The sequence below is a fragment of the Cavia porcellus genome, unplaced genomic scaffold (assembly GCF_034190915.1).
Source record: "Cavia porcellus strain 051 isolate PalLab524CR breed Dunkin Hartley unplaced genomic scaffold, mCavPor4.1 scaffold_1, whole genome shotgun sequence".
In the NCBI taxonomy this organism is placed as follows: Eukaryota; Metazoa; Chordata; class Mammalia; order Rodentia; family Caviidae; genus Cavia; species Cavia porcellus.
In genome coordinates, this window is record NW_026947484.1 from 234,423,055 (window position 1) to 234,443,043 (window position 19,989).

At 43.1% G+C, this 19,989-nt stretch overlaps 1 protein-coding gene across 3 annotated transcripts in view; it reads left to right on the plus strand.

Moving 5' to 3' along the window:
• Positions 1 to 19,989, plus strand: part of Cib4 (calcium and integrin binding family member 4) — a 58,703-nt gene that overhangs the window by 32,117 nt on the left and 6,597 nt on the right. For 2 of the 3 annotated variants that reach the window (XM_063231178.1, XM_063231174.1), the window contains exons 3-4: positions 1,931 to 2,015; positions 10,819 to 10,960. In XM_063231178.1, coding sequence (XP_063087248.1) covers positions 1,956 to 2,015; positions 10,819 to 10,960 — 202 coding nt within the window. In that variant the 5' untranslated portion in view covers positions 1,931 to 1,955. The remainder of the gene's footprint in view (positions 1 to 1,930; positions 2,016 to 10,818; positions 10,961 to 19,989) is intronic. The other variant, XM_023566319.2, reaches the window with a different exon arrangement.

The window sequence follows — 19,989 nt, forward strand, 5'->3', positions numbered from 1 at the left end:
CAGTCCACATTTAGTTGGCTCCCAGGCAGGCAGGCATGGCTGGGCCGCCTTTCATGGCAGCTGCAAACAGCAAGCTGGAACCAGCAAAGAGCAAGACACACCTTCTTCCTGCCATTACATCACATCCTGGCTCCACCCCTTTGTGGGTGGAGCACTAACACCATCAATCCAAGCACTAGACAATGAACCAATCACAAATACACAATGCAAACTCATAAGGCCTGGGGGCCACAGACATAAACCATGACAGTTATTTACCTATTTGTTCAGCACTAGCATATGCATAGTTTCAGAATTGCTAACCCGTACCCTGTGAGAAGCAAGTCTCTCCCCTGGAGATGGGGTGTATTTGTTGTTCCTTTTGTCTTTCCAGTTACCCCACTGGAGTACTATTTTCTGAAGTTTTGCAGTTAGTGCCTCTCTTCAGGAGTCTCTTCTGTGAGGTTTGACCGTAGGCTCGTAATTCAGTGACATCTTTGTCACAGGTCTGCCTTGCATGCCAGGCTCACTAGCATCTTGTTGCTGTTGTTATTTTTAACTTGAGTCCAGTAAGTTTGCTCTTTGTGGCTTATGGATCTTCAGATCTTACGAGATGGGTAGGTCCACTACCAGAGCCATACAGAGTGTTTCCATCTCCCTATTTCCCTGTGGGGCCCGCTGTGGTCAGCTGCTTCCTCCCCGCTGCAACCACTGGCTTCCACAGATCTGTTCTCCTGCCCCGCACTTTTACATTTTGCAGAACAGGCTCACACAACATGTGGCTGTTTGGTCTGAGTTTTTTTATCCAGAAAAAGGATGCTCCATGTTGTTACATGCATTGCAGTGGCCGAGTGGTATTCTTTTGTTGGGGTGTAGCACAATTTATCCACCACCTGTTGAAATACATCGTGATTGTTGTGGGATGGCTTTTTATTCTTTTAATGATGTCTTTTGAACAATACAATGTTTCCATTTTAATAGGACAAAATTTTATGAAATGGCCCCTGTGGCTAGTGCTTTTGTTATATGTTGTTAAACAATCTTTGCTCAGAGGTTATGAAGAGGAATCCCGTACGGTATTTTTCCTGAAGTTTTGCTGTTAATCCTACACATTAGACCTATGACCAGTCTGGAAGTGGTAGGGTGTCATGTAAGAGATCAGGATTCCTTTGTCTCACCATGTAGGTATGAGAAGACCCTCCTTCCCTTCACTGTGTGGCACAGGGGTCTTTTATCATGAATCAGATGGCCCTATACGGGCAGACTTGTTTCGAGAATCCATAATATGGCTCTGAGTTTTTTAACCTACCATTGCACCAATTACCAAAGCTCTAGCATGGATCTCAAAATCGTGTAAGTCCTTCAGAATGGTTCTTCCTCCTCAGGATCGCCTGGACTATTCACAACCGTTTGCTTTTCTGCACAAAGTTTGGGATCAGCTTTTCAATTTCAGCTGCTATAAAATCAACAGCTGGAAGACTTTAACTAGAATTACAATAATTCTATGGATCTCTTTGGCTTACTGAGCCTTCCAATCCATCAAGATAATATATCTCAGGCGTATTAGTCAGCTTTCTGTTACTGAGACAAGATATCTAACAATTTAAAGCAGGAGAGGTTTACCTTAGTTCACAGTTTTAGAGGGGTCAGTCCATGGCTGCCTGGCTCCAGGGCAGAAACAACATGGCAGAAGACCAGCCTAGAAGAAAGCTGCCAACCTTGTGGTAGCCAGAAGTAGAGAGCACAGAAGAGCCGGGGTGGGAAGGGCCAGGCACCAGACACAGGCCTCTGCCTCATGCCTGTGACCCGCCTAGACACACCTGAAATGTGCTGTATTCATGTCCTAGGTGTCTCTCAAGCCAAGCCAACTGACAATCAAGATTAACCATGTTACAGGGAAGTTTTTAATGACACCAAAAGCACAAAAAGTTTTCTTACGTCCTTCTTCCAGGGCACAGAATCTACTCATCATCCCTATGTGCACAACCATGAGGAGCCTCACAAGGACTGGTTCTCTCAGTGAGAGTCTGCTCCAGGTAAACTGAGGCCTCTGCTCAAGGATGAGGAGTGCTGGCCACTATGGACCCCTCCCAACAGCTTCCTTGCCCACTCTGTGACAGGTGCTTTACAATGTTTAAAATAATATGCAAACATTAATCATAGTTTATTAACAGTTGGCAGCAGATACAATAAATGAGAAGAAAGTATTTCAAAATAAATTACTAGAAATTATGGACATTTGAATAGCAATGAGAAACATTAACTGGAATATTATTTCATCTATTTTTTAAAAAATACAAGATCTTAAAAATCAAAGTGCATCAGTGATGTCACTATTGACTCACTGGTGTATTTTTGTGTGAATTTTTTCCAGCGACTGTAAAAAGCTCTTTTTGACTAAGCGCTAGTTGGAGAAATGTTGAGGAGATATTTTTAAGCTATGTCCAAATATTTTCTTTTTGACTTTCATCTTCAAATCAAATCTCTTGTTCAATAACTTTGAGAAGCTCTTTTTAAAAATCGGTTGGTTTTTTTGGCAGGGACTGCAGTCTTTTCATTGTCAACAAACTGTAGTTTCTGTTTCCAAAAAAACTCCCAGCATTTGGGGTTATCTCCATTTTCTGTGGCTTCATCACACATACATGGAGATTGTACTACCGAGTTACCTGTATAAATTCTTCTGCGGACATGTTTATATTCCTTTTGTTCAGAATGCCTTCAGGCCAGGGTTCAAGTTACTCTTGAGATGGGAGTATTCTTTGTTAGTTATCACTTCTTTCTCCTCTAGAAGCCTGAAGACTTCTGAGTGAGTGTGACATTTAGTGCAGACTGTAAGTTTCTGGGTAGGTCCCAAAATGCATTGGTTCAGATTTCAGATTGTTAACATCGTAGCATCAAAAATCTGCACTACAGTAAAAGACCTGTGACAGACCATGTGTCCTGCTCCATCTGCTGTCCCTTCCTGGCTGTTCTACCTGGGACCCCAGGCCGAGCTGTCATTTTAGCTTGGAGTAGAGAGCAGAAAGGATGCATCCCCAGGACCCTAGAAATCTCAGTGCTGTCCTGTGGGGCCCCTTCGCCTGGACCTGCATATGTGCTAAAGGACACATAGTCACAGGGAACTTGAGGATTTCTCTCTGGCAAATGACAAGGAAGAGAATCTGGGACAGAAGGGAGCTGCCTCTTATTGGACCAGAGCCAGGCCTACGACACTGTCCTGGCAGGTGCCGACAAGGCCACCAGAGAGCTACACTGGCTGTGCCGGCCCCAGGACCCTGATGCAGCTTTGGGGCTCTAACAGCTGCCCTGCTGGAGCAGTGTCTCCGGCTCTGCGCCTTGGTTCCTCCCTTCCTCCCCAGCCACCCGGCTCCCCGTCCTGTCCCCTTTCCCTTCTGGCTTCTCCTGCTGCAGTCAGTCCTCCCGTGGCCTCCTTCAGTGTTACTCTCTTTCAAGTGACAGTTGCTGCTGCTGGCCACCAAGGTCTCATGGGCCACTCTCTCCCTACAGTCCAGACTCTAGTTTTATACTGTGTAGAAAACAAATTTCATTAAAGAATTTTTATAGAGATCACTTCTAAGGTTCTCTGCATTTTAATAGCCACATTTCCAGCCTCCTGGCATCTTTCTGTTTTGATGTTTACTTGGCATGAGGCACTGCAGCGGAAATGGGCCAGGGCAGGCTCAGGAGGTCTGGGACCTCGGCTGGCTTGCTCACTTGTTTGCTGAGTGACCTTGGGTAAATCTCTCTCTTCCCTGAGGCCTCATTTCCATCTCTGAGTTGAGTGGGTGAGTTCAGATCAGAGATCTCAGACATTTTTGATAGTACATCCCTAACCATAAAAAAGTGGCACATCTGTAATACATGCATAGTCCATTATAAGTTATGTAAATCTTCTGCACTATCGCTATATAAATATGCAAAATAAGAAATATAAAGGAAAAGCTAAAATTGCATAATTTAAAAATATATTTCTTTTTGTTATATATAGCAAAAGTTCTTGTACTATTTTATTACGGCATTTGCGTGTGATTAACAAAAATAGTGCAAGAGAAAACAGTGTGCTTTGTTATTCTTTGAAGTGTTGCTTCAGTGTGCTTTGAAAAAGACCTATTTAGAGGTCTGAGTCTAGTTTAGTTTTTTAATTGACACATAATGTACATATTTATGGGATACAGTTAGTTTAGTTTATTTTTAATAGTTGTCAAAACTGATCCAAAGGGAAGGGATGTATCGTGGGCTGCATGTATTATATCATGGAATTCATTCTCATCCCCATTCACCAATTAAGGCTTTTTATTGAAATTAAGCTAGGAATTGTCTGCCTTCCTTTATGTCAGTCAGTAGCTTTTACAAGCTAATTGCAAAGCATCACATTTATGTATTTGCAACAAAGAGACTCAGAATCCGCTGACACTCTTCATTTGGACAAATTTCAAACAGGTTAGAAAAATCTATTTCTAACTTGTTTGGTTATGCAGATGCATTTTTTATGGTTGACATCGCCTGTTTTTAACAACCAAAATAACATTTACAAAATGCTCTCTCCAAAACGTGAATCTCTTTGAAAAAGCCATGATGTTAAAATGAATCACCTGCTTTACCTCGGAGAGCCAAACTGAGTTCATTTCTGTGGTGAACAACAAAAATGTATGTGTAATGCAAATAATACAAAATATTAAGCAGAAATGTACTCAGCAAAGTAACATGTGACATGTTTTCAGCAGCTACTTGTCATCACCGAAAGGTCAGCAAATTAGGACGCTTGTCTTTTTGTGCAAAACAATGTATAATTCATCTCTAAATCTGATGGCTCCTTTAAGAACTCTGCCACACAATAAGCAGAAAACTCCCCTGTGGCTCAAACAATTGTCATAGTCTTTCCTGATTACAAATCACGTACATGTTTTACTATCTGTTAAACTCTTTCTGAAAGCTAACAATATCAGTGCATTCTGTTGCATTTTCTGTGCCTCTGGATTTTCAGGCTACTTCAAAAAACCCCGTGGGGAATTAGTTTTCCATGTGTCATCATCTCCTTTCATCACAGAGCGGCCTCCCATTGGATGATTACACTCAACCTTCCCCAGAAGTGGTGTTCTTCTTAAAGGAGTAATTTACTGTTTTAAAAAATTGCACCCCATCATCTTGTTCTTTGGTGGCTCATGGGAATGTGTTCCTTCATGTGTTTCATTATTGAAGCATAAGCCAAAAAAAAAAAAAAAATCACCCTGTCAGGAGCACTGATACTCCTTCACTGTTTAACAAATCTATTGCAGTGTGGAATCTTTTCTGGGCTTATTTCTCCACATTTCCAGCAATATTTTCACTGCATCTTCCAATGGGTGCGCCATGTTGTTACCAACGGCCTGGACTTCAGTCTCTACAAGATGGGTTTGTGTATGTGGTGTGTGTGTGTGTGTGTGTGTGTGTGTGTGTGGCTGTTGGTTACTTTTCTCTCATTGCAGAGACAAAATTCGCAACACTCAACACTAAAGAGGGCAAGGTTTAGCATGCTCGGCTGGCTCCAAGGCAGAGCGGCATGGCACAGGGGTGACAGTTCATGGTGGCACATGACAGCAAAAGCAACAAGAGTGAAAAGGGAAGGAGAGAGAGAGAGAGCAAGCTTCTTTCCCTGTTTACTTGCCCCAAGGTGAGTGTAGCACTCACACCCATAATCCTAGCATTGGACCACAAATTGGTCACAAACTCTAGGAGTCCATCCCCATGACTGCATGAGGCTTTAGGGAGACAGCTAGACACAGACCATCACAGTGGTGTGTGTGTGTGTGTGTGTGTGTGTGTGTGTGTGTGTTAGATAAGAGTCTTGTGGCAGGGCCAAGGATATAGCTCAGTGGCACAAGTGCCTGCCTGGCAAGCGCAAGGTCCTGAGTTCAATTCCTAGCACCAGAAACAGAACAAAACAAGAGTCATGTGACATTTGAAAAAGGACTGAACTAGCCTCTTGGCAACCACCTGCCACCATCACCACCAGCAAATCCAAGCAATGGCCAAAGGCTCCCGGGAAAGGAAGGCTGCCATCTTGTCCCCTGGCTGGAAAGGTGCCATGCAGTGAGCTCGCTGACCTGGTTCACACCTGTTTGAGCACAGGCACACAGAACTGACACAGGATGATCTTGTTGTGTCTCCTAGATTCTCGTGCTTTCTGTTTCCTAGGGAGGAACTCTTATTTTGAGTAGTAGAGGTATTAGCACTGACTTTTGTTATTTGCTTGTGTTTACATCACAAGCTTCATCTTCAGTTGAGGTTTTCTTGAAAAAACCTTGTTGAGTCACATATCCATTTAGGAGGAGAGTTAAAGTAGTTAAAGTTTGGCCATGTAACCCACTTAGCTAGGAACATGCGAGTTGCAGCCATCACAGTAGATAAGGCTTATCAGCGTGAGTCCAGTGGTTGAAGGAGGCCTTTCTGGGAACACAGAGGTGAAAGAACAGAGGAGCTTGTTTGGACCCTCTAATATGAGACTTTCTGACTTTTCAGGGCTGCACTAAGTGAAGAGAAACTGCCTTAGGACACATATGAAATATATAATATAATTAATATAACAGGCAAAAAATTTCCTTTTTAAATTTTAATTTTTTTGAGACAGGGTCTCACTGTGTGTCCAGGCTGGACTTCAACTCATTATGTAGCTCAGGCTAGCCTTGAACTCATGATCTTTCTGCCTCAGCCTCCTGAGTGCTGGGAATAATAGCTATGTAGCACCATACCCAGCTCCCTTTAAAAAATAATTTTACTATATCATTAAAATGAGTAATACAACAAGCATGGGCTACGGGCTGGCCATGCCTAGCAGATCAACTTGGATTCCCTGTGGACCCTGGCCACTCCTGAAAGATATATATATAATAAATGTATAATTATAATTTTATATAATTACATAATAGAAGCCCATCATGTGAGAATCTTTCTTAAGAAGAGGATTTATAGGTGTTTGTTTAGTAAGGTTGCTATAATGAAATGTTACCGGCCACTCACATCAAAATATTCACTCACATCAAAATATTGTTTACATGCCACTGACCAAACCAAAGGAGGCCATTTATTTTTATTGGAAAGAGCAATGGCTTTGCTGAAAGCTAACTCTGAGAAGGAGGAACCTCGTTTGCCTTAAATCACTGTCTCTGGGCTCAAGTGTGCAAAGTCTGACCTAGTGCAGGAAAGAGCCAATGCACATCTCCAGGTGGGCTTTATCTCTCCTGACTCTGACCTCCCGGGACAGCACCAGCACTGCAGGTTCTGTTTATCTAGGCTGAGGGTGGGGGTAGTTATGCCCTCAGCATGAGGAATTTGGAGAAGTCCCTTCTAGTGCCAGTAGCTACAGATTCTGTTCATGCTCTGGGGCTGAGGAAAGGAAAGAGTAGCATGTATGCTCTAGGCCAGAGAAAGGTTGATAAAGTCACTTGTCTCTGACGGGACAATATTCTAATTTTTCAAGTTCCATTTTGCTATTCCTGTTACAAAAGTACCACACACTATGTAGCTGAAACAACAGAACCTTATGGTCCCACGGTTCCGGAGCCTAGAAGTCCAAGATGGAGGTGTGGAGAGGGTTGGCTTCTCTGAGGGCTGTGAGAGGGATCTATCCCAGGCCTCTCCCTGGCTCCCAGTGGTTTTCTGACAGTCTTTGACTTGTAGAAGCATCATTCTGGTGTACACCTTTATCTTCACATGGTTTTCACCTTGAACACGTGTCTCTGTGCCTTAGTTTCCCCTTTTTACAAGGACACGTTTCCATTAGACTAGGGGCCCATCTTTCTCCCTCACTTCAATGTAATGAGTGACACCTGTAACAATTCTGTCTCCAAATAAGGCCACATTCTGGGGTACTGTGGGTTAGCGCTACATACAGATTTTGTAAGGGGGTACAGTGCAGCCTGCAATACTGGACTGCACTCCAGACCTTCTCACAAAGTAGCAGAATCTCAGAAGGTAGGAGCTTGGAATTGTGTATTTACAGAATGTATTTGAACACATTCTTTATTTGTGGTTAAAAAATTATTATAACATTTTTCACAAGGTTTATCTACCCTCTTAAAATATCCAGTACACGAGATGTAACTTTATACCTGCTGAACACAAATTCATGATTTTATTAAGAATTCCAGGTGACTCAGGTGCTCGCAAAGACTTGAGAACCACAGAGCCACCTGAGGTAACACAGAATGTCCCCTCTCACTTCAAATATGTAGAAATGGAGAATAAAAGAAAACTACACATTAGAATATGTAGCTGACTTCTAAAGCAACGAAACAAAAACCGTCACATGCTGAAAACTGAGAAATCAAAGCCAGGAGGCTGAGCATTGGCTTACACTTGAGCAGCACAAAGGAGGATTAGACAGGAGCACAGAACAACAGGGACAGGCTGGGGCCAGCTGCCCAAGCGTCCAGGAAAAAGATGACAGCTCATTGCATGTGGAAAGCCGTGGAGCTGGGATAAACCTTTTGCACAGACCCTGAGCTTTAAAAAAAAAAAAAATGCTTTGTTAATGCCTACAAAAATCAACCAAAGAGTTGCTTCAGTAAGTTACAAATTTGGACAATTAAAAAAACTAATGGTCATTCATATTTGTTGTGTGAATTTACAGGGTCAAATGACTTTAGTTGAAGTGTCTGCAAAGAAAGAGGATTTGGGTTGGGTTGAGGGAGGTATGGGGTCATTCATCGGAAGAGCAGAGTTGAAATTTGATAAGATTTGCCAGCAGGTGGGGTGGACTTTGGAACCAGCAGAGCAAAACTTCACCCTGGATGAAATTGCTACCAACCTTCAGGCAGAGAGACCAGACACAATATGAGGAGCAAAAAGGGGGCTCCTGTTACCACTGCTTGTGGCTTGCTGCTTCTGCACTATTTTGCTGATTCATTGCCTTCTGCCTACCGTGGACCGTTTTCCCTCTGCAATGCCTTAGACATTAACTCTACAGTGCCTTACGCGTGCCACCCTGCCTTAGAGCCTGCCAACCACGAACTGAAACCTCTACAAACTGTGAGCTAAATAAACCTTTCCTCTTTCAATATTGGACTTTGGCTATTTGGCTCCAAAGTGCCAAAAGCAACCCTCTCTTACAGAAAAAGGATTTTTAAAGGGTTAAAAGGAATGATAAAGTTAAAGGGCCTGTTGTTTGAAAGGTTGGATCTTTGAATATGTGATCACTGGTCTGTTGTGTTTGTGCAAGGTCTTTGTTGTGAGTGTGACTTCTCGGCTCCAGCATAGAACTCTCAACCTACCAGCACAGCTCCTTCACCCCGCTGATAGACTTTCTGGCTTCCACTGCTGACCTTTGGGCCTTCCCAGCACGGATCCATGAAACAGACTGGCATGAGTCCTTCTTGTGGGCTCTGGACCTCCAGTTGGACTCATGGGAGGCATTGCCATGGGCTCTAGGTTTTCATCTGGACTCATGTGGGACATTGCTGTGGCTCAACATTCTATGTCTTTGGTGTTGCGGATAGATTTCTTGCACTTTCTTCTGTTAACTGTGGGTGACCATCAAAAATAATAGTATCAATTCTGTGTCCTGACTCTAATTCTTCTCTCCACAACCCCTGACTACAACATAGGTGTAAGAAATAAAAGGAAAGAGAAAGAAAAGCCAAAAGTATAGTGGGGAACCCAGAAGTTTGGAAAAGCCAAGAATGTGGATCATCTCACAAAAGACACAAGGATTGAGCAGAGTAGGCCTAAGAGGGAAGCCAAATCCTGTGTTGGTTATTTTTTTCTTGTTGCTGAGACAAAATACCTGGCACCCAAAGTTAAGGAAGGAAAGGTTTGTTTAGCTGACAGTTTGTAGAGGTATCAGTCCATATTCAGCTGACTCCAAAGCAGGGAGGTGTGGCAGAGGAAAAATATTTCACGGTGTGAGAGGCAGCAAAAGCAACAAGACCCAGAAGGGGAGGAGCACAGAGAAGAGACTCTTTCAATTCTGAAAGGTCCCACCTCCTCCTAATAGTGCTAAATCAAGGACAAAGTCTTTAGGATATGGTCCTTGGGGAGCTATTTAAGATGCAAATTATGGCAAACCCTGTGGAATCTACCTGCTCCACCTGTCCATTTCTGGGGCCTGAGAAGGAGTACAGAAAGCAATCTTAGCAAGCTGCATTTAATGTGGCAGAGAGGCAGCTGAAATGTCACGTGCCCAGGATGAGGAATGGTAGCATAGAAGGGTCCTCTTACACATTTGGTGGCCTATTTTGAGCAATAGTTTGGTTTAAGAGTGAAGGTGGCTATGTGGATTATAATATCAGTGGTAGCTAGGTAACTATTAATAGTGGTCACAGTGCAACTTTAGGCCTATCCTGCTTAATTCTCATACCACTTCTATTAGGCAGCTATAATTGTTATCCCACTCTATGTCATAGATGAGAAAGCTTAGACTCTGGGAGACTCAGTAGCAAACAGTGAAACCAGAACTAAAACCCAAGTCCATCTCACTTCTACTCCAATCTGTTGACAGTAGCTAACTCTAGTGAGTCAACTACAGATGATTTTTGTCTTATTCTTTACAGTTTTTCCCCAAATCTTCTACATAAAATGCACAAAAATTAATAACCATAAAAAGAATAACATAGCCAGGAAACAAAACCTCTGGAATGTGTGTGAAGAAGCTGATAGTGGTGGTGGCGGGTTATGTCAAGCAGTGTCCCTCATTCCTAGTACCCAGGTTGTGCTCAAGGTCTTGGCCCTCAACCAGCATCTACTCCACTATTCAGGTTATGGCTGTTTTCCCTCAAATCCAGATCATGGTGCTTGTGACAGATGGGAGAGACTGAGGGGTTTGACTCTGATAGACCTCCTCCTTCTCCCTCTCCCTACCCACAGGTCAACCCTTTCCGAGACCGCATCTGCAGAGTGTTCTCACACGACAATGTGTTCTCCTTTGAAGATGTGTTGAGCATGGCATCTGTGTTCAGCGAGCAGGCCTGTCCCAGCCTGAAGATTGAGTATGCCTTTCGCATCTACGGTGAGTACAGTGGGCGGCGTGGTGGGGTGGGTGCCCTGCGTGGGGAGATAGTAAGGGCCCTACAGTCCCTATCATATCTGGAACCCAGTAGTATCAGTTCATTGATGGGATGGTGATAATGGGGCTTACTTGAGTCTTTGTGGGTATGTATCGTGTTCCACAAATGCTATGAAATTAAAAAAAAACAAAAGATTCAGAACCACTACCCCAAGGATGGATGTCCTCCTCCATGCCACACGATGCCAGTGGTAGCTGTGGGCAGCAGAGGGGGGACTATATATAGCAGAAGCAACATTGGATGGGAAGTTGAGAAATTGATCTCTGGAGTAACTCAGCCACTGAAAGGCTGAGCAACTTGAACTTGAATCATTTCGTTTCTATGAGGCTCAGTTTTCTCATTTTTAAAGTGAAAGAGATCACTTCTGAAGTCCTTTGAGATTTTTATCTCTGAGATAGTCATAAGGCCCTGCTAAAATTTTGATTTCACCAGGTAATTGTCCCTTTAGCACTGCTGGGACATTTGGGACTCTCAAAAAAGAATCAAAAGAAAAGACACAAAGAAATTTTGAGAATTCTTCAAACAGTACGTGCAAGACTTTGCATTAGGGAAACTCCTTGGCCCCAAAGGACTCTCACAAGCAGTGCTGCACAGTTAAGCATTACTCTGTCTGTCTGAGCTGGGGCACCCTCTTCCCCATCTTCAGACATGAATGAGTAAAATCGTGCAGGCTGATGAAAACTTTGACTCTTTCCAGCTTAGAGAAAGCTATTTGAAGCAGCCATAGCCCCTGCAAGGTAAGGGGGAAATCCATGAAAGAAATCCAGAGAAAAGAAGCTCAGAATTTATGTATAAACTATGCATAGATTCCTTTCTCACCACTAGACCATATATCAAGGGCAGACTTAAAGCAGCTAAGATCTGAACTGAGATTTGAGCCACTGCTGCATTTTGTCAAGGCTTCCAAGCTACAGAATTAGCAGTCTGAGTTCAGCAAATTGCCTGTTAAAATCCAAAATTTGGCGCTGTTTTGAGAAATACAACAGAGTATAGTCTCCACAGCAAAACACTTGCAATACAAAATTTTTCTTTTTAAAAAGGGAAACAGGTTCTGACATGCCACAGCTGTTAAAATAGCTGATAAGAATTTTTAAACAACTATTATAATTGTATTGTCCAAGTTCTCCAGAGAAACAAACAATAGGAGACAGGTATAGATAGAGGAAGAGGGAGAGAACGTGAGGGGTTGACTTCGATTATAGAAATTGACTTACACAGTTATAGTGGCCAAGAAGTCTCATGATCTGCTACCTGTACATGGGACAACCAGGAAGGCTGGTGGTTTAATTCAGCCCAAAGCCCCAGCAACCAGAAGCACTGATGTCTGAGGACAGGAGAAGCTGAATTGACTAACTCAAGGAGAAGGGCTAAAGTCTTCCTCCTGTTTTTTGTTCTATTGGGCCTTCAATGATTGAAGATGCCCACATACATTGATGAACATGGTTTTCTTTACTCAGTCTCATGATTTAATTGCTAAATCTTTTCTGGAAACAACATCACAGACACACTCAGAAACAATGTCTTGAGTATTTCTTGCCCAGTCAAATTGACTTATAAAATTAACCATCACAATAACCATGCTTGATGATGTAAAAGAAAACATGCTCACAATGAAGAAGAAGACATGAAATCTCAGCACAGAAATAGGAAGTATAAGAGAGAATGAAATGGAAATGTAAAACTTAAAAACAAACCACCTGAAATAATAATTCACTGGAAGGGCTTAGGAAGAGAGTTGCAATGACAGAAGAGTCAGGTAGAAGATCTGAAACTTTGGAACTTCTAAGAGAAAACAACAGAAACACTTGAAGTCACAGGCACAGGAAAAGACTTCCTGAATAGGATATCAATAGCCAGGAAATAATAGCAAGAATCTACAAATGGGGCCGCATCACATTAAAGTTTTGGTGCAGTAAAGGAGACAATAGTGAGGAGACAACCTGCAGACTGGGAGAAAAGCTTTGTCAGCTACTCTTCTGACAGAGGACTAATATCTAGATATATAAAGAGCCCCAAACACCTAACACCAAAAAATCAAATAGCCCAATCAATGAATGAGGAAATGAACTGAAATGATGCTTCTCAAAAGAAGTACAAATGGTCAATAAGTATATTAAAGAATATTCGGGATTGATAGGTAGCAGGGTAGAGAGCCTCTCTAGGAGAAACAACTCAGATGCTAGAATTTAGCACCATGGAGAAGACCAGACAAAAGGAGAGGGATTCTCATGATCCAGGAAAAAACTGAGGAAAAAGAAAAAGAAAAGAAGAGAAGGAAGGAAGGAAGGAAGGAAGGAAGAAAGAAAGAAAGAAAGAAAGAAAGAAAGAAAGAAAGAAAGAGAGAGAGAAAGAAAAATGTGGATGGAAAGCTGGAGCCAGACATGCTCTCACCGAAGCTGGTCCAGTGCTGTGCTGGGTGCCTTGGAGTGAGATAACTCACAGTTGTGTTGAAGTCACATCATGCTGAAATCAGAGGTTGGTGAGCCCAAGGCCTTTTGGCAGGAAGATGCACCACAGCAGAGATTGGAACTGGCATGGAAAGCTGCATTGACCTGGGGTGAGTGCTTGGAATTTGGTCCTGTGGGAGGAGGTGACCGGCTGGATGACATATTGGAGTTGGGCAGGAAAGACCTGAACCTGGAACCACAATGGCATCAGTAGGCCATTCCTGGCCCAAAGCGGACTGGTGGGATCAGCTTGAGCTGGGTCACACCCATGGTCAGGACCCAATAGCCAGGGACAAAATTGTCCCGAACCGATGACGTCCACATGACACAGATTAATGTGGTGAAGGCACTCGCTGGTTGACTGGCGCAGAGGACAGGGGCTAGCCCACACCATCCCTGTGTACACCTCACTGATCAACAGCAAACTGGAGACAGCAGCAATCCCCTAGCCAGCATGCTTCAGAAAAACCACAAGCAATACAGAAAGGGCCTGAGACCGCCACCATATACCTGTGTGAAAGAAACCAGAAACATGACAGAGAAAGAAACAAGAAAAAGCCTCCAGCCACCAACCCAGGGATTATAAGTCCAGGAGAAGTAAATACAGAAGAGATCAAGGGCAGCAAATATGCAGTATCAGACATGGCATCATCAGCCAACATAAAGAAATATCTCCATGACATCATAGATGAACTTAAAACTGAAATTCTAATTCAAGTGAAGCAAGATGTAAGAAGATTAATAAAAGAAATGCTAAGTACCTCTCAAGAAGACACAGATGGAAGAATGGAGGAACCTAGAAAAGGGAGAGAAACCTTTGATGAAGAATATAAACAAAATCTGGAATACATGAAACAGATTCAAAGAGATACCAGGAAATTTAAAACTCCATTGAAAGCTGGCAAAATTACTTGACAGAAACTAAAGTTAGATTTTCAAAACTTGAAGATAGATTTGCAAGGAAAGATCTTTTAAAACTAATAAGGAACCAGGAGCTAACAATACAAAGGCTAGAAGACGACAAGAGGATCTATAATTTAAGAATAAAAAATGTGAGTGACGAAGCAGGGGTAAACACAAATGAAATACAAAGGCTATTCACAGAAATAATTAAGGAAAAACTTCCCAAGCATAGGAAAAGGAAATGATATTCAGATATATGAGGCATACAGAACTCCACCCAGCTACAAGCAAAGTTCTACAACCAGACATATAATAATCAAGATCCCAGAAATTCATCACAAGAACAGAATATTAAAAGTGGTCAGAGAAAAGAAACAGATCACTTATAAAGGAAAACCTATCAAAATGACAACAGACTTCTCAACACACACCATCAAGTCGAGAAGAGCTTGGAGCGAAGTATTTCAAGCCCTGAAAGAAAATAGCCTCCAACCCAGATTGGTATACCCTGTAAAAATGTCTCTCACAATTAATGGAGAAACAAGATGCTTCCATGACAAAGAGGAACTGGGGGAATTCATGTCCACCAATCCAACCCTACTAAAAATATTGAAGGACATTCTAGAGAGAGAAAAAAAATCACCAGGATTCCAGGAACAGTGGCAGAGAGGCCTCAGTGAATGGGGCAGACAGTGGAATGAAGGAGAAAAGTGGACAAATAAGAGCAGAAAAATAGCATAGCAGAGATGAGGCAGAGAAGACTGGCTATAATCTCTAACATAGACGGCCTTGATATACTAATAAAAAGAAACACAGGCAGAATAGATCAGGAGATAGGGTGCATCAAGATGCCTGAATAGGAAATATAATTAACCTGAAAGAGGGTTTATGGACCAAAAGTTAAATATGAGAAAACAATGCTCTATGAGACAGAGAACCAGAGAGTAATAGGAACAGCTCATCCAGCAGCTGCAGACAGGTTGGAAAGTCATGACAGCTTTGTGCAGTGGAGAACCACTGAGCTATAAGGAAGGAAAGCCTTGAGGCTTTAGTAGGTAAAGGAATACAACACAAGATCAAGCTCAGGGGTAAAAAGGTTCAGAATCACTTAGGTAGATAGCAGGTTGCTCCCCTAATATAAAAACTAAAGAAGTTAGTGGGACCCAAAATGTGAAAGGGAAAGGGGAGGAACTGTCTAAAAAAGGAAGGCAGAGGACATCGTTAATAGTGTATCAGGATTTTAAGTCCACATTATTATTTTTTTTTTGTCTTTTTCCTTTTTACCAGGGATCGAACTCATGACTGCTTGCTTGCAAGGCAGGCGCTTATGCCGCTGAGCTAAATCCCCAGCCCCAAATCCACATTATTCTTATTGCTCTGTTTAGTTTGATTATATTCCAATCTGTCTACTTTTATTGCATTTGAGGGCACAGACAGCTATCCCAAAAATAGCAGGATTATACTATGGTGACTATCTTTAATTTCTCATTAACTTAAACTTAAGCCCTGTATTACTTACACTGTCTTACTATGACTGATCTTATTTGAATCTGGTTTGTTAGATCGCTGTCTTGACTGATTTTATTTGAATCTGGTATGCTTGATAGTGTCAAGTCTGAGAGTAGAGGCAACTACTCTGAACACAACAAGATTCAATAGGATACCCATTCCGGTTTGGTTATTAACTGCTTTTGAAGTCCTATAATGTCTCCAATGTTTGTTTTTATTAATATTGCTATATACTACTATGTTCAATTATACTATGCCTGATGATATAGACAATTCTATTGAAAATAACAAGAGACGTTATAGTAACTACTGTAGATCACATAGTACTGTTGTTTCATATGTCTTTTTCATTTCATGTTTTCCTAGGAATTTGTTGCCTTGTTTTGATTTGTTTTTCCCTCTAATACAGAAAGGATAGGTATACATGTAGAGACTCATGCGTGTGTAGAACTTCTAAACAGTCTACAAGAATTGATTATATAATACATGATGAAATGAACAGATACTTTGAAGAAAAAGAGACACTAAGATGTCCAGTGCTAATTCTGAAGCATCATGATATAAAATCTAGTGATACTATTATTCACTGTTCAGAGTGATATTAGTCTATTTTCTTTTGTTTAATTTCAACACACGTGAAGGTATGGACAGCTATTTCGAAGAGAATGAGAGACATTATGGCAGCCATTGTTGACTTCCCTATTGTCTGGTCTTGAAGACCTAAAATACGTTCATCATCCTGTTCTGATCAGTTTTATACTATACCTTAATCAAAATGCTACCATCAAGAATACAAAAACAAAATAAATGCTGGTGAGGCTGTGAGGACCTGGGAGAAAGCCAACCCTTCTACACTGCTGGTGGGAATGTAAGTTAATACAGCTTCTGTGGAAATCTGCATGGAGTTTCCTTGAAAAACTGAGGAGACCTACCCTTTGACCCATATACCATTCCAAGGTATGTGCCCAAAGAAACTAGTCAGTGCACTGAGATGGTACCTCCACATCCACCGTTATGTGGCACAGTTCACAATAGCTCCGACACGGAGTCAGCCAGAGTGCCCATCAACAAGTGGATGGACAAAGACAATATGGGGTGCCTACACGGTAGAGTAACATTCAGCCATAAAGAAGAATAAAATTCTGTCATTTTCAGGAAGTTAGTTGGATCTGAGAACGTTATGTTGAATAAAATAAGCCAGACTCAGGAAGACAAATATTACACGTTCTCCCTCATCTCTGAAACATAAAAAAGATGAGCAGAAAGTAGAAAGGACACTATTATTAGGCAAGATGAAGAGAACAAGGAGGAGACGGGGATAGAAGGGTGGGGAATGGCAGGGATGGATACTATCAAAAGATATGCATTGAAATGGGAAAGCAGGGGCTGGGGATTGAGCTCAGCAGCACAAGCTCCTGCCTTGCAAGCACATGGTGGTGAGTTCGATCCCCGGTACCAATTTTAAAAAAAAAGGAAAGAAAAGGAATGTGAAACCAGGCAGGGGGATGGTGGGAGGGGGCTCAAGGTACAAAAATGACTGAAATGTGTTACGTGCATCTATGAATCTGCCAAAATGAAGCCCATTAATCAGTATAAGTAATATGCACTAATCTAAAAAAAGGAAAACAGGAACACGTAGATGCCTGTACTATAGTCCGAGACAGTATTCTTTACCACAGCAATGTGCGGGAGCAACCCAAGTGCCCAGCAACCTAGGAACAGTCATTAGTGAGCCACAAAAAAAGAACAGAGCTTCGGGGACTCACAGGACGATTGCAAGGTCTAATGTTCGGTTGGAGTCTCGGAAGGAAAGGACAGGATGATCAAGGAAGACAAATATTTGCTGAGACAATGACTCTAAATGTCCTGAGTTTGATAGAAGACACACATTTACAGTGAATTCCAAGAAAGATAAATGTAAATGAAAATCACATTAGCCAAATTCTGTCGGCTTTGTGGACCCCACTTGTCCACCCCAGTTTTCCTCCATCTTTACCCCGAGTGTCTCTGGGATTTCCCAGGGAGTCACCAGTGCCTCCACGGACTTCTAGCCCAGGAGCGTGCTCTTCTGTGAGCCCTCCACTGTGGGCATACCCCTCGTGCTGTCTTGGACAGGGTGCCTCCTCTGGGAGAAGCCTGGCCTGGGCTTTGTGCTCAGGTTTTAGCAAGAGGTGCCAGTCTCAGACACCAACCTGTGTGAAAGCAGTGGGTGAGAAGCGACATTATATTAGTTTTACATTGTAGCGTAATAAATTTTCACAAATTTAGAGGCTTTAAGTTACTGGTGGCTGCGACCTCAGACTGTGGGCTGAATCCAGATGTAGCTGGCTGAGTTTTCCCCTTGAGTTTCACAAAACCACCGTCAAGGTTCTGGCCAGGTTGAGTTCTCAGCTTCAGAACGCCTGACTGGGTATTGTAGTCAGGGTTTCAAGGGAATAGATTTAATACAAGACACATGATTTACAGAATTATTTTATAATATTCACCCAAAAAGTCAAAGCAGAAGAGTACAAAAGATCTATCCATGCAACAGAGACCCAAAGAATTTTGATCTGAGGGCCTGGATTCCATGGCAATGGCTTGCACGGGTCCAGCTGAAGACCTAATGCCCATGGCAATGCTCCCTGCAAGTCCAGCTGGAGGTCCAGAGCCCACAGCAATGTCTCATGCGAGTCTGTATCAAGGATCTGCAGTGGGAAAGTTCAGAGGTCAGAGGTAGCAGCTAGAAGCCTACACCAGCAGGCTGAGGGACCTGCACTGGACCAAGAAGCAGCATCCACAGCTTCCCTGAAGAGAACTGCAGCCATCTTCAGCAGCGGTGAGGTCCCCGAGCACCTTTGATGATGATAATAGAGAGTTCACACCAGGAAAACTGGTGCAACAAGCTTCTCCTGGAGAGTCAACAGCAGCACCATCTTCTCCTCCAGTTCTGCTTTATGCTGTGGGCAACAATCTTTAAGAGGGTGGGGGGAGGAACAACCCTTGGGGGGCTTTCCACACCCAGAACCACAGAGTCCATTCAGCTGGGTGTTACAAGTTGGCCATTAATTAACCCACCAAGCTGCAGAAGAGTCTACTTACAAACTCCCTTGGGTTATGGGCAGAATTCATTTCCCTGTGTTTGTAGGACTCTGGGCACTGGCTTCTTGCTGACTATCAGCTGGAGGCTGCCCTGAACCACTGGGGTCCAATCTCATGTCCTTGCCAAGTGGGCCCCCCAACATAGCCATGCCTTCCGGTACCGTGAAGGAGAGGCGTCCCTGAGTCACTCTGCTGTCTGGATGGAGTCTTATACAAGTCTGTGACCTTGAAAGCAACAGCTCATTGCATTGGCCACATTCTATTGGTTAGGAGTAAATTGCAGTCCCCACCCACATAAAGAGGAGTAGGGATTATACAAACTGTGGACACCAGGAGGTGTGGATCACTGTGGGCAAGGAGCCACTAGAGTTTGTCTAGCACTAGCGATAGCGAACCAGGGAAGAAGTAAAACTGGCCTCTGGAGGGCCTCGGGTCCAGCTGTAAGGCAGACAGAAGCCAGGAGCTATTTTCCCTTCTGCACTGCCGCTCTGCTCCCTTCTGCCACCCTCTGCTTCCTCAGACCCGACTTCTCCATCTCTGAACCCACTGGGTGACGGTGACTGCCCCTGCCCCCATGTGGAGTGTGGTCTGTGCTCTGACTGGCTCTAAGGCTCTATTTCTCCCTTCTGGTTTCTCAAAAGGTACCAAGTAGCTCGGCCAAATCAGTAACTGAATGGGTGCCCTGCACTGGGGAACCTCCTTCCCCAATCCTAACTATGGTTGGAAGAAGCAGAGCCATGTGAGCAACATGACTCTAGGGGTCGATCACATTTCTCAGAGGTAGTAGGACATTTGCTGGGCAGCTGTCATGACAGCTCTGCTGTCTTTCCATGGCTTCCAGAGCCAAATAGAAACTCCCAAATCATCCAAGTAGCAGGTCATCTCTAGACTCCCGTAGGTAGCCCCTATGATGGGCAGCTCCTAAACAGAGAGGATCCTTCAGTCCCAAGGGATTGTGTCCAGGAGTCGGGGTCAGGCATCAGACACTGTCCCCCCTCAGTGTCCTTGTGTCCTCCTCCACCCCTCTCCAG